At 42.4% G+C, this 15,176-nt stretch overlaps 2 protein-coding genes across 2 annotated transcripts; one reads left to right on the top strand and one right to left on the bottom strand.

Annotated features, from left to right (window-relative positions):
- Window positions 1–2,097: 2,097 nt before the first annotated feature.
- On the bottom strand, window positions 2,098–5,061 carry LOC139912477 (seipin-like). Its single transcript, XM_071900290.2, has one exon. It carries the CDS (start codon window positions 4,740–4,742, stop codon window positions 3,582–3,584), a length of 1,161 nt encoding a protein of 386 aa, XP_071756391.1. The 5' UTR covers window positions 4,743–5,061; the 3' UTR covers window positions 2,098–3,581.
- A 105-nt stretch (window positions 5,062–5,166) lies between these two features.
- fnbp4 (formin binding protein 4) lies at window positions 5,167–14,729 on the top strand. Its single transcript, XM_071900287.2, has 17 exons — window positions 5,167–5,362; window positions 5,955–6,032; window positions 6,151–6,281; window positions 7,013–7,193; window positions 7,635–7,782; window positions 8,008–8,110; window positions 8,204–8,548; window positions 8,685–8,877; window positions 9,310–9,428; window positions 9,545–9,649; window positions 10,016–10,149; window positions 11,168–11,337; window positions 11,573–11,871; window positions 12,000–12,117; window positions 12,674–12,867; window positions 13,096–13,253; window positions 13,587–14,729. Exons 1-17 carry the CDS (start codon window positions 5,239–5,241, stop codon window positions 13,675–13,677), a joined length of 2,691 nt encoding a protein of 896 aa, XP_071756388.1. The 5' UTR covers window positions 5,167–5,238; the 3' UTR covers window positions 13,678–14,729.
- Window positions 14,730–15,176: the final 447 nt, after the last annotated feature.

Raw genomic sequence — 15,176 nt, 5'->3', positions numbered from 1 at the left:
TTCTAAAACTGTGTTTGGCTCGTCAGACGAGTCTTTGCAGCAACAGTATCATTTTAAATTGTGATTCTTTTTCACAGCCATCGTAAAACAATTCCCCTAAGTCCACTAATAGGCCATTATGGTCTGAGATGGTTTCGATTTTTCTCGTCAATTAGTCAAATTGTTTTGAATTATTTCATCTCATGTTGCATGGCATATTTCTTGGAAATTGTACTTGCACATCTATGGAATCAAAACAATACTGGCAAGTATGTATTTTTATTTGATAAACAGATCTTTTTTTGCAGATTTGTGAGACAATCCTGAGACAATCCTGATGTCAGCGGATGCACAACTTAAGCATCAATTCAACAAAACGGAAGAGATGTCACTAACTCAAAAAGTATGTGTGAGTTCGTACTTCAGAGTAAAAGAACAGAATCCATAATAAGATTTCTTAGTACAGCAGACCCTGAGATAATATCTGTACCTGCTGAGGCTAAATACAGTGAGGTTTTAATACAAATGATGGATGGTTGAAGTCAATTAGTGCACTCCTTATCCAGACCAATGCATAATTCATCTGATAGATTGGGCTTGTGGCTTTGAATAAAGACTGCTAATGGGCTTTAATATCATCGCCAAAAGGTTCTGATTTGAAACAGATTATAAAATACGATCTCACCAACACAAACAAAATGCAGTGCTCCACTTCTACAGCGCAACAGAAATCCTACTGTAAACAAGATAAACTATCATTCCATAATACATCATTTTGGCATTTTGCATCCCTTTGAGCAAAACGGCAAAAAGTGAGATTTAAATGGGCTGCATACCAGCGCTTGTACATATGTGGAAATGTGTGTGTTTCTTATAGCATAAACACAAATTCAGTTGTTTCAATTTCATCCAGCTTCCTGTAAAAGATGACACCTATTTTGTTGTGTGTTATGACCTTAGATAATTCTACAAGTCCAAAGACTGTATAGAGACATCTGTCTATTTTATCATTCAAGTATACATTTCATCATTGGGTATACACTGTGGACACCTTCTCAAGTCACAGGATTTTCAGCAAACTGTCTTTGATCTGTCTTTAAAGAGTTAAGAGCAGTTTTGTGAGGTTTGTAAGGGGGCACAGGCATAATCTGTCTACAATGAGCTATTTTATTCACAAAACTCTAAATCATATTGAAACTCATGAAGATCTCATGTACAAGCGTTCCATGTTATCACACAAGCCTCAACACATCAACTTGGTTACTATTTGCCAACGCTCTTACAGGGTTGATCAACATGTAGATTGCAAATTGTGTTTACTTATTGCATACATATATGATGTATTTTACCTAAAACTCTCCTAACTTCTCCTAATTTTATTTTAATTCAATTTTTCAATTCTAATTTTTACTTGTGGCATTACAATCAGCTTTCAGGTGGCAAAATGCAGTGTTGTAAATCTGAAACTGTAACTTTGGCTGGCCTTGCTCTCATCAGCATGCAGCAGACTCACATTTTGAATTACCATTAAACTGATTCTCATCAATGTCTTGTTCTTCTATCTTGTTCACCTACTATTCAACTTTATGTCTAGATTTGTTCCAAAATGCCTCTAAATTCTTTTAGTGATTTAACATGTTGAATTAGGTTCAAGAATATCAAATTTGAACTTGTGAATTGCAAAATTGTTTTCTTGTGAAATGCAAAATTGTTTTCAGGCCCTAGGCTTCTTCTGATAATTAATCAAATGAAACAACCTGAAAGGGAAAATCATTTTTTGGGTGAACTGTTTACCACTACCTGAGTTGGCATGGCTTCATGTCAATGGGTCAAGCCAAAAACTCTAAAGCACCAAACACTTAACTGTTAGATAAATGTACAGTATACAGTTATTTCTATAGTAACAAAATACTATAAGGTGTACTCAATACAAGCTGAACCAAAGCAAGTTTTAAAATGTGTAAGTGCTCATGGGGCATGTAAGAAATATCTTCAGAAATTCTGTTGGTTTTTAAGAGTTGAGTTATTATCTGACAGGTGGGAAATGTTGCACTCGCCAAGACTAGAAATTAAGATAAAAAAAGAAAGTGAAGTGCACCAATATATGTGTTCATAGCATTTATTAGATTTGTATCAACGCATAAATAACATCGACTTTTGTATTAATTCCAGAGGCATGTACAATGATATTTTGCAGTGCAGAGAACAAGATGACACATCACAGAAGTGCACTGCCTTGTCTTATCTAACAATATCTTTGGTATCAAATCCTATACAACTTGCACAAAGTCTTCCATAAACTTGCTTAAACCCTAATTCCCATGAAGTGTAGGTAAAAACATAGAGCCACATTCCAACAATTTCTACATTACCTTCACTTCATTAGCTCCATTGACCAGCATCATTTTCCAAACAATAACTACACTTTTCCTTCTTATCTATGTATCTCAAGGTTAAATAATTAAAAGTTAAGAAAAGATAATATTCCTATATTGCCTAACATACCTATCTAAAATACCTTCATAGTCCCCTGTGACAACAAAACAATAAAAGAGAACACCATTTTTCACAACATCAAATTGCAGGGTTAAGAACTACATTGTAACAGACATTGGATGCAGATACCAGGAAATGAAGTACAACTTTGTAACCATGTTGGATCTGTAAATGTGCTATGGCAGTTAAATAACATTAAGGCGGAACTTATCTAATTGCAAGATGAATATGCATTGAAAATGCACCAAATTGCTTAAATCCCTTAGGCTGGACCCACAAAACATTTTTTTTCTTGGAACTTACTTTCCAAGAAAAAAAAAACAAGGCTGCTTTCTCAGGCTAAATTTCCAAATCAAATTGCTCTGACTGAGCCGCTGAGAAAAAGTGTCATGAGGCATGTTTACGTCAATCGTCTAAATGAGTGTGGAACGGCTTTGAGGATGCAAAATGCAGTCAAAATCTTGTTTTGCACGTTCACCCTTATAGGGGAACTACATGGAAGAATGTTGTATTGCATCCAACAGTAGGATCAAGAATACTGATGTTTGACCAGGTAAACAGAACAAGCACAATCTGAATCACAATTGCCTTTTTTTATGATGGGAGGATAGGCAGGATGTGTGCGTCATCCACTGACAGCTGAATGTAAGCTGGTCTTAATGTGAGAAAATGCCACCTCACTGTCAGAAGCAGCAGCACAACATGAGCAGGTTCAGCTGACTCAAAAGGGTGTGTTAACTCGATGGCTGACGCCTGATGATAATGCCAAATGCCTACTGGCAATATAGCTTGACTGTTGGACGAGCGAAGGAGTACTGAAAGTAGGAATGTAACACCTCCTGCTGTGGGTATCATCGTAATTCAGATGTCACAAAACACTAAGGCAAAAGAAGCGAGTAAACATTTTCAGGTTACAATGAGGTAAACGTGTTATCAAGACAGGACAGTAAGTCTAAACTAAAACAAGACAGGGAATATTTTCACATGCATCTGTATTTGTGCCAACGACTTGCTTGAGTCTGCCCAATAACTTTCACACCTGTGAAAGAAACGGGCACATTACTGGCATTATACAGTAGGTATCTGTTTGCATGCAGCCCTGTGGTTCACAGGCTCATCCAGGGCCCGGGTCTCTGTCGGAGAGTGGATTCAGCCTGGTGAGGCAGCTGGCATCCCTCCAACACCGTGTCTGAGCCTTCCTTCTCCTCAGGCCCCTCAGAGTCATGAGGCCCTTTGCCGTTTGTATCTGCATCGGCAGCCTCGGGGGCGTCTGGGACTACTGAGGGCCTCTTTGATGACGGCTCCGGTGCTGTGTCATTTCCCTGAAAATCAGACGGATCATCCACAGATCCAATCACACTGGGTGCTTCAGGTTCCTTCTGTGACGATGCCGTCTCCATGCGCTTGCGAGCCTCCTCTTTCCTCTGCTGGAAGCGGGTGTTATCCCCCATCATGACCCTGATTCTGAGTTGCTCTGGAGGCCACAGGCCGCCCCATATGAACTGCAGGTAGCTGAAAAGCACAATGACACTGAGGAAGGTGAAGTTGCTGGCCACACCAATCACTGCAGAGGTCAAGGGGAAGTTGTACAGCACAAATCTTATTCCAGTAAAGTAAGCATGGATACGAAGCTGGGATGAATAGATCTGCACTCGTTTAGACTGGACCTCGATGACTGCACCGACAGTGGGTTGATAAGCATTCGCCTTGTAGTCTGAGAAGAGTTCTACTTCTAGTAGTTGCTTCTGCTCTGCCATGCCAGTCAGCAGCAGAGGAGAGAACAGTAAAGTGCTCAGGGTCTGCAGAAGGCTGGAGCGGTAATGCAGCATGGCAGAACGTCCCACCGATGAGACAGTCTTACCACCCTTAGTGTAGCAAGACATCTTGATCATGAACATGCCCAGCTGTTCGTTCACTGGAGACTCCGGCATCTCTAGCTCCAAAGATATTCGATATGGCTGACCGTAAGCCATCACCTGGTCTTTTTCATTCTTCAGGAGTGAGATGTTGGCCATAGGGAATGAACAAAGTCCTGACTCGGAGGCATCACAGTCAGACCTGTAGTAGTAGTGCACAGGGGTAGAGAAGCTGACAGTGGGCATGTAGGAGTAATAGAAGCTTCCATAGAGAAAGATAGACACCCAAAGCAGCAGAAGTAGAACACAACAAAGGATGGCAGCCTGAAGTAAAGTCCGACGGGCTTTGAGGAGAGTAACAGCAGCCACATCCTGCAGCCACAGCAGAACCGGTCCCATCACACCCCCCATGGTGTCTTCCAGTCTCCAGTAACGGTATCCAGTCTTGACACTCGGCAGTTTTGCCTTTGAGCTCTCTCGAGACGTTGGATGTTGCTCCCGAGGTGGGTCCTATCCTTATATATCAGTGGGTGCCTCCCCTCCGAAGCTTCTTAATTGTTTTTCTTCACCCTCCCATGACTTGTCTGTTGAGCTACCACTCACATCACTGAGAGCCCAACATCATTTACAGCAGATAAACGTGTCAGCGCGCAAGGCCAGGCTGAGAAACTTAGCAAAAATTAAAACATGTCTGGCTTCTCAGCTGTCCGTTGATATTTTCCCCTGGCTTTTAAACCAAGGAGGTTTTAAACTGCGTTCGTTAGCAAATTAGCTGCAGCTAGACAACACAACCGCAGAACACGGAACATCCTTTGACCCGGAAGTTCATCGCTTCTTTTGTGGCAGCTCCGAAGCCCAACGCCTCTCGATCAAACGCCAGCGGACTTTAGTAGGCCCTCGGGCAGGGATGGGAAAGAAAACTCGTCTTACAGGAGGAACAGTTGGTCGGAGAACAATACTACAGCTTTCACCACCTGGGCTCCGCAGTGGGACTGCTGGGGAGAGGGAAGAGGCAGCTTCGGGATCAGAAGGTAAATGTAACGTGCGAAGTGCTTGGTTTGCTAGCGGACAGGCTAATGCTAAAGTGTCGGGGTTGAGAAGAATGGGCCCATCTGTTACAAAAGAAAATAAATTCACCTAACGCCATCTGCTTGATTAGTCGCCTGTAACTCGCGCGGATGTATTTTGTCGCCGACATAAATAACGTTATATATAATAACGCTATGTAGCTCACACGATGTTACACTTAACGGATATTTGGGATATCGGCTAGCATACTAAGCTAGCTCGCTAGCTAAATGCTTCTGCAGCGTTAACGTTAGGTGTGTTGTTAGTTAAAATAGCTAACGGCTGCTGAACAACTCAATTAGTTAGCTAACCTAAAGAAAAACATCAATAACGTTATTTTTTTTACTAGCTTTGTCTGTAAGGGAGAGACACAACGGGATGTATGTGGGCTAAATGGTAGCTATCAAGTCTGTGTTGGCTAATGTTACATTATGAAAAGCTTTGGATGAGTCCTTTAGTATATTTACGCTTCGCCATCGTCTAATAGTTAAATGCATGTGTTAGCTTCCTCTAGCCACAATAGAAGCTTAACGACGTGATTAACTCTATTTACAGACGAACAGGAAGGGGATGCACACAGATTCTTGAGAGAAAGAAGCACAAACATGAAGGCCCCCACAGTAAAGGCCACAGGTAAGATGTGTGTGTGTGTCTGTGTGTGTGTGGCGGGGCCGTTTGTATTTCATTGGCTCACATATATGGAGAAATAGTCATATGAATTAACAAAGCACTGTTTTGTCTCAACCTTTAGAGGGCTTGTCCCTCCTTGGAGCCTACGAGGACAGTGACGACGAGGACACTGGTGACTCCCAGCATTCAACTGTGAAGTCTCAACACAACCAGTCAGCCGACATTGACAGTACACTGGCCAACTTCATGGCGGTATGTATCATTTGCTTCCTGCCTTAACCATCAGCGTTGATCTTTAACTGTATTGTTAAAGTTATACTATGTAAGATTTTTGTAAAATGGCACCCCTGCAGGCGCAAAGATGAGAAGAATGTAAATCAAAACAAAGACAAAACCTGCCTCCACCCCTCCTTTCCAATCTGTGCTGCATACACACCCCCTGACTGAGCAAAACAAATGCAGTCAGTGCTCAAATGGTTCAGCACAATGGTTCATGTAGGAGTTGTATTATTATGGTAGGACCTGCAGAAATCACTCAAGGCCATCTGGTATAAATTTTATAACGTTACTAGAAACATGGTGCAACACAGCCTCCACCATATGTTTTGGCCTACTGAGAAGATCGTAGGCTACATTAAAGTGAAAATCTTTGGAGGAGATAAGTTATGAAGGCAGCACAGTGTGTAGTGGTAAACTAAAAGGAGAAATTGTAACAACATCTGTTGGCCTACCTCAATCTTGGATAGTTATAGGTGACGGGCAAATCCTAAACAATTTAGTAGACTGCGGTTTTTGTTTTCCAAGTTTTAAAATAGATTTTAGGTGGGTTACTAAATTAGGCCTAGTCTTGCATTAAGAAATGTCATTATTGTTTAATGGGATGGGCAGGGATTGCTAAGAAAAATGGGGGTCATTCTTGGGAATGAAAAATAATTTGTTTTGGCAAAAATATTAATCCCCAATGTCCTTCTTCCCTGGTACAGGAAATTGATGCAATTACCACTCAGCCAAGTTCAGATGATCCCACATCTAACCCTTCAGTCCCAGCTACCATCCCGCCAAGACCTGAACTTAATGCTCAGCAAACAGCAGCCAATGAGGGACAGGATCAACAAAGCACTGCGGCTGAGTTTGAGTACAATACTCAGTACTCATTAGCTGGAGGTAACTATCTGTGCAGTTTTCAAAATAAAGTGTGCCTGTTCTGCAAGATTTTGGTTGGCAGTGTGCTCTTTTTGCTGTGTCTATTATAATACAACAAAGCAGTGACATATTTATTAAAGTAGTGTACATAAGAGAAGGAAACAATCATATTTATCCCCCTGGCCACAATTTCTGGTTGAGTTGGAAAAACACCCGGCCACTTAATTTTTAAATATTGGTTAAAAAAATAATTCTAGATTGGAAAAGAACTTCAGAATACTGCTTGGTTACTTGCCAAAGTGACTGTTTAAGTGGAAAAATTCACCATTCGCCATAACCAATATGGCAGTGTTTGGAAGATGTTTAGGTTATACCCTCAAAGTTACTACAATTTCATAGAAATCATTCAGGGCATAGCCTAAATTTGTAAGAATTTTAAATGTCTATGTCTTCTTATTCCAGTGGGTGTGGAAATGGGAGACTGGCAGGAGGTGTGGGATGATAACTCCGGCTGCTACTACTATTGGAACACGCTGACCAACGAGGTCTCCTGGGAGCTACCTCATTATTTAGCTGATCAGGTGCAAGGCCTGCAGCAGTACGCCAACAGGTAAGAGCGCATTGCTCATATTACATAATACAGACAAGCCTGAGTATGTTTCACAAATGTGCATAGCTCTTGCCTTAAAGTCAGAGACATTGAGGCCATACCTATCATGTCCAGGTATACTGGTTTTTGGTTTTCTGGATGCCCTTTCCAGTAAAGGAATCCAACTATAGAGTAAAGTTAATCAAGGGACCTGCATCTGATCTCTTGGTGTGTGTTCCTTTGTAGCTCTGCTGTTAATGGAAATGGTACAACGCAGACAGGTTATCAGGCAGAGCAAAACACTGCATCTGCTACAGCCCCAGCATCAAAGAAGGAGCCAAAAGCAAAGGTAAGTTTCAATACAAATTGAAATAAACTTGATTCTATGAAGCAAAAAAATGTATTCAGAGTTCTAATCTGTCATCATATGCTTGTCTTAAAGGAGGTTATAGAGAGCGTTGTAGCCCTCACAAGCGAAGAGGAGGAGCGTCGAGGAGTGGCTGCCTCTCTGCTTGGTCCTCTTATCCCCTCTGAAGTGAAAGAGGCAGAGGAGAAGTGGAGGAAAAAGTTGCTTGGAGGTTTGGAGGACAAGGAGAACAGTCTGGACTCTGACGGGGAAGGTGGTCGCCTTCCCGGGTCCCCCTCTACCCCTCTGGGTGACACAGACGCACTCCCTACTGTCCAGAAAGAACTCTCTAGCAAGAATCAGTCGGAAGAGAACTCTGATGCTGAGGAGGAGACAGAGGAGGACACTATGGAGCTGGAACTGGCTCTGGAGAGGAAAAAGGTGGGTTTGTGTGCTGCAGAGGATGTGTTTTTGTCCTTGTGAAACATTGAGACGTCTGTCATGAACCCATTTCTTGTGATCTACTGTTGAAACACAGTCTGTGTGATGTAGCTCTAACCAAACCTCTGACTCGTAGGCTGAGCTGCGGGCACTGGAGGAGGGTGATGGGAGTGCAGGGGGCTCCAGTCCTTGTTCTGAGACGAGCCAGGAAGCCTCTGGTTCTCGTGGCCTTCCTCTGAAGAAAGCCCGGTGGAAGACTGCCTTCCTCCGTGCAGCGAGCCCAGATTCCAACAGTAGAGGGTCAGACACACAGGAGAACACAGACACAGGTGAGTCCAAATAATTACAAGTCCGCATGCTGTCTAGGTGCTCGGGGGGGGTGGGGGGTATGCATGATTGGAGTGAGTGAAACTACATTGACTTTAAAGTGCTGTGGTAGCACAGTGTTGTAACTAAGAGAATCGCTGAACAAAACATTAATTCATGCGTTGACACAGCCACAACAGTTCACAAAATCACCAAGCTACTTCCTGGTATTTGCATGTACATTAATCAGCCTGGAACTGGTTGATGCTTGTTTGATTTCTACGGTGCTGTCTTGTGTATGAGCGCATACTGTATGTATATCCCATATGCAGGGCTCTGTGTGGCCTAAACGATTGAAAAATTTGTTTTCTATACTAGAAACAACCAACCTTTTATACTGCTTAGGTATGGATAATATTCCTGCATACTTAAAATGCTTCTTTTGTGTCTTGTAGCACAATCTAAAGTTTTAGAGAAGGCTGCAGAAGTAGATGAAGATGAAGCAGACAATACTGAGGAGAAAACTGCTTTAAAAGCTGTGGTAAAGGAGGAGGTGGAAACACCGGAGCTCAAGGTAACAACAGCATAATAGTAATAATAATAATAGTGATAATGATGGTGATAATAACGGTGATGATCCTAATAAAGTGACAACTGTAAGACAATTGTTTCATGCTTACATTGTTTTAGTTTCAGATCGGAGAGCTAGCTAACACCTTAACCAGCAAGATGGAGTTCCTGGGGATAAACAAAAAGGCAATCTCAAACTTTCAGTTGCTTCTGCTACAAACGGAGGTGAGAAGATTATGGTTCAGGTTCTAAGCAAAGTTATCCTAGCTTCCAGTTGTAGCCATCCCACTGCGACCTCTAAAATATTTAATACTTAATTTTGTTTCATACCATTTTGCACACAGCCATGTGGTAGTATTTAATATTTAAAATTCTCATTATGATCCATCACAAGGTGTCATTCTCGAACCTTACTGTAATTATTCTTCTGTGTTACTCATCCATCTCTTGATTCTTCTGTCCTCTCTTTCTGTCTCCTTCTTATCCTCCCACTTCTACTCTCTGGGCTTTTATCATTTATCTTTTCTCTCCTGTCCCTCCCCTTTTCTCTCCCATCTCTTGGTGCATCTTTTGCTCCTTTGTGTCTTTCAGACGCGGATCGCTGACTGGAGGGAGGGCGCTCTGAACGGGGTCTATCTTCGCCGCAGGCTGCAAGAAGCTGCCGAACACATAAAACATTACGAACTTAACGCCACCCCTAAAGGCTGGTCCTGCCACTGGGACAGGTACGCGCTCCTTACCTTTCACATCTCTAAACTCCCTCGTCCCCCAAAAACCTTACCGTGTGACTACACCCCCCCTCAGTGCCGGGGTTGCAGACTTTGTAACATGACTTGGGGAGAAGCTTAACCAAGTGGATCAGAATACATACCAGAAACAGACTCTTCAGGTTTCTGTGATGCAATCCTGGCACTCTGCCTTGCCTGTACTGATAAGGGAGCATCCACTCTGGGCCAGCCTGGTTCCCGTTAAATAGACCCGCCACAGAGAGGACTCCCTGTCCCAATAGCACAGACACTTAAGCCCTTGCTTTTGAGGGCATTTGTAGACTGAACTGGGGTCCAGTCAGTGGAAAGGAGGGGGGGTAATGGTAGGAAGGTTGGTTGCGTGGGAGAGCCTTGCACTTTACAGGACTACAGCCCCCCGAATGAAATGCAGACACAGAGTGACGCCCTGGAAGCGACGAGTGTCACACGCATCAAATAAAAGGTGAAGACGGAGCGATGACGGGGATCCAGCAGGTCAGACCAACTCTATTTCATATGTCTTCCTGTTTTTTATTTTCTTGATTGAGAGAAAACTCTTAGACTTTTCTGATGTAAAAGAGTTCACTGTGTGCTTGTTGTTTTCTGGCCTTTGGTTGTTGATGATGATGCTTTCCCCCTGGCGTCTTCCTGTGTCTGGGAGGGAATGGTTGTCTAAAACATGGAACATTTCTGACAACCGTGGTGTGAGCTGCTGAATGCTACTTTTGAGCAGACTTTCAGGACCTAAAGATGATTTGTTTTTCATTTATTTGTTTTTTGAGAGCAAGGTGGGTTCCCTATCCACGTCCATAATCACTCCAATTCGGCCGGTCTCCTGGATGGCTAAAGTGGCTGTCCAGACCAACATTACCGCCCCCCAATGTGGCCATTTTGTCCACTCCCTCGCCCCACTGTCCCAGGGTATCATGCCACTCAGCCAGGTGCAAGGCCAGCTGTTGAGACTCTTGCCTTCTATCTCTGTTGTCCCACTTTTTAGAGAGCACAGGCGGTATTTCTATGTGAACGACCGGACCAGTGCTTCCCAGTGGGATTTCCCAGCAGAGGATGAAAAGGAAGAGGAGATGAAGGACAGCCAAGCCTCCCAGACGCAGACATCCAGCCAAGGAGATGCCAAAACCGCATCTGCACCCACTGCTGGGATCACAGGTCAGTCTGGTAGATAGCCTGCCTATTAATTGTGACTTTAAATTGTAAGAACTTGACAGACCTGTATTGAATTACTGTGCCTTTAAATTCATTTCCTGTTAAAACGTGTGCAGCTTTGTGGTATTGATGCCGGTATTCCTTAGTCATGAATTCCCATGCGTTATTAGGCACAAACTAATTTGACAAAATGCTCTCCTTAATAACACCATGCTTTATTGGCTTTTTATTTCAACAGGATCATCTAGCTATGCCGCTGTTGCCCCACCTGCCCCTCCTCAGCCCAGCGCTTCACCATTCTGGTCCGCCTCCCAGCCACCTCTTCCTGAAAACCCGCCTCCACCTTCCGACTACCCCCCGCCTCCGCCTCCTCCCCCAGGCTCGCCACCTCCACCTCCTCCCCCTCCTGACAGTGATGGAGAGATCATGGAGGTAGAGATGGAGATGGATGATGATGACGGGGAGCCCCCAGCCCCTGGAACTGAGGAAGATGGCAGCGGGAGGTCTACTTTACTTCCAGGCGCTGCTAGCACCAAGGTATGGAAGGAATCAAGGACGCCGCTATTAATAGCAGCGTCTTTTAATGCTAATGTGTGAATTCAAAATATAAGGGGCCTGTGCCCAGCAGCATTTATCTTTTATCATGCTCCTTGTCATTCAAACAGATTGTGGAGTCTTCAGTCCCCTTGGGGAAGGGTCAGAAGCGTAAAGCTGGTCAGCTGACTAAAGCCATCACTATTGGCAGCAGTCCCATTCTCTACACCCAACCTGCTGCCAGTGCAGGTAAAAAAGTCCTCAAGATGTCACTACACAAGTTACACAACATCTGCAGTTATATGTTGATGATGTATGGGAAAGACAATGTCCAGCTGTGCAAACTTATACCAATACCGTAACATTTAGCATTTTATTAAGTTGTTTTGCTATGGCAGATACTTATCACATGGTGGGGAACAAAAATTTCACTTTTTCACTGCGTTTGTGTTCGAACTATCCTAATTGCGACTTGCTGTACATTGTTTGCAACCTTTGTTGAAACAAGCAGTTTTTCAGAAATACTAATGCAGTTCTTTTTTTTTGCCCACTGAAGGAAAAATATCACTAAAATTAAACACGTTGGGGTATATGGCTATAATTAAAGTGTACATAAGGATGAAAGTATTCAGGGCATGAAGTGAAATTGATTGTTGATTTGTACACAATAAATGTATAATTTTAGATCAAAAGGGAAACGTGGTGCAAAAATGCAGACCTTCAGCTATTAATTCCGACTATGCTTTTATCAACATTTTTAAGTGAATACTCAGTAATTATAGTGTTTTTTCTTCTGTATCTACAGCCCCTGTAATGTCAGCAAATGCGTATTGGGGTATGACGGCGGTCGCTGCCCCTGCGCCCCCTCCTGAAGCCCCCGCTCCACCCATCCCAGTTGTCCCCATTCAACCACCACTGCCCACATCCCAGCCACCCTTCGACCCTCCTGGAGCCAAAACTCTGCCCGCAGACAAGACCAAGAAACTGAAAAAGGATAAGGTTAGTATTGGAGTTGACATTTTAGGCTCGGTGAAACAAGATCAATAGTTACCTGAAACAAAGCCTTAAGGACTGAATTTCTTTTCTGGAATAATGTAAAGATTGTATAAACAAGACATTCCTGGAGAATCTACACTTTTAAAGATCCACCCACAAAAGAACTTGTAGCAGTTTTCCTCGTCACACACTGCTCTCTCACCACACCCCTGTTTTCCCCTCACTCCGCAGTCAAAGAAGAGTAAGACCAAAATGCCCTCTCTGGTGAAGAAGTGGCAGAGCATCCAGAAAGAGCTGGACGAAGAGGAGAAGAGCAGCTCCAGTGACGAGGACAGGGATCAGCTCAACAAGAAGAGCATCGAGGAGTGGAAGCAGCAGCAGCTCGTGACGTAAGATGCTACAGACGACCGCTTCCATTAAGGGATTGTTCACAATTGCCTTTTTTTTTAAATGTACAGATTGTCATTTAAATATATTCCCCACACAAGCTTGACTGGTCTCTTGAGAATTGTCTAGTTTTCTTCCGAACTGTGTATTCTAACTAGAAAAATAAGGAGAAGGGAAGTTTCAAAGATGTTATGGAACAGTAAATATGTCAGTGTGGTTCCACTGTGTTCTTTCAGAATTTCTCGAGTATTTATCCTCCATGGGAACTCTTTACCCTTCTCCATACCTTTCACCGTTGTATTTTAACTGTTGTATTGTTTTTATTTCTCCTTCAGGGGAAAAGCTGGGAAGAATGCCAACTTTGAGGCGCTCCCTGCAGACTGGCGGGAAAGACTGAAGAAGCGGAAGATGATGAACACCACGTAACATCTAGTCCGCGTCTCACACACAGCCCGAGCAATGTTTCTGAAATCCACCCCAACCCAATGCCATTCATTCACCCCTCGCTTCCCCAGAGAATGGACAATGATCGGTGGACTTGGTTGAACTTTCTTCACCCTTTCTCTGTTCATGATGGAGACTTTCAGAGGCCCTTACATGGCAGGCCATTCACCAGAGGGGTTTGAATGTCCTTTTCTTGTTTTTACTTGACTGTAAGATCCACTCTGGTCTTGTTCCCTGAGTAGAACCCTGCCAGGCCTTCATCTACCATCCCTTCTTACAGCTTCCTATCTTGTCTCTGTAACTTGATAGCAAAAAGGCAGTTTTCTGTCAAGTATCTGGCTGCGGAATGAATGCTCGACTTTCTTTGGCTACGTTTGTGATCATCTGTATGTGTATATTTTTTCCATTCATAATTCCAAAACCTATGAAACTATGTAAAAGAAATTAGGTTCATACCCATTTTTACCACTGCTGTATGCTCTCTGTATCTGAAGAATTGACTTCAACGTTGTAGTTACTTAACCGCACAAGATGGAGGCTGGATAGGTCATGTGCAAATTTCTTTGAGGCAGAACTGATCTGTAATCACCATGACGATTTCACATACTTTTGATACAGGCCTTTTTTTGATTTTTCTTTTTTTTTTTAAATTTTTTATAAGAGTAGATCATCTGTTTGCGCCCTTATCTGTAGGTTTCTGTGGTATTGGCCATGTGCCACATGTCCATATCTCATATGGGAATTGCATGATGAAGAGTCACTATTGTAAATGTGCCAAATGCCCTTGGGGATATCATGAATATTTCACCACCATTTTTTTTTAATTAATCCTGTGCAGATGACCACCAAAATTGGTTTGGTTGAGGGATTGTCCAGTTTATTTAGCATTTTTACAGCTATGTACATGACATTATGGTAATGGTAAATGGGATATGCCATGTTTTGGGACAGGGAGGGAGTGTCACTAAACTTGTATATTTTGTAAAAAGTTAAACTGTTTTCTGAAAAGTTATTAAACTGATTTTCTGAAGCCATTTTTTTTCTTTGAGTTCAATTCACAAAATACTTTAATTCCTATGCTGTAAAACTTTTTATGGATGACCATATTAGTCATAATTAAATAAATGTGTCAGTAAAATAATTACATAAATAAATACAGAAATATATATCACCAGTAAATAAATTAATAATTGATTTTATTCTTTAATTAATTTGTTTTAAATAATATATCATAACTATTGTTTTCATAATAACAAGACTATATTTAGTTATTTTAATGCTAGTGCTTTAGCATACAGTATGTTAAGTAATTATAGGCAACTAGCATCCTAAAAGTGAGGAAATGAGAACCTGTGTCAGCTCTAACGCTGGCTAATTTTAATGGCACACATGTAAACTTGCCAGGCTTGTTTAGGGGATTGGTAAAATAGGCCTACAATTCTATTAATAGAAAACACTTTCAATGGCAGAAGATCCCTCTT

Source organism: Centroberyx gerrardi, chromosome 4 (genome assembly GCF_048128805.1).
Source record: "Centroberyx gerrardi isolate f3 chromosome 4, fCenGer3.hap1.cur.20231027, whole genome shotgun sequence".
Classification (NCBI taxonomy): Eukaryota; Metazoa; Chordata; class Actinopteri; order Beryciformes; family Berycidae; genus Centroberyx; species Centroberyx gerrardi.
This window is presented reverse-complemented; position numbering and strand designations above follow the sequence as displayed.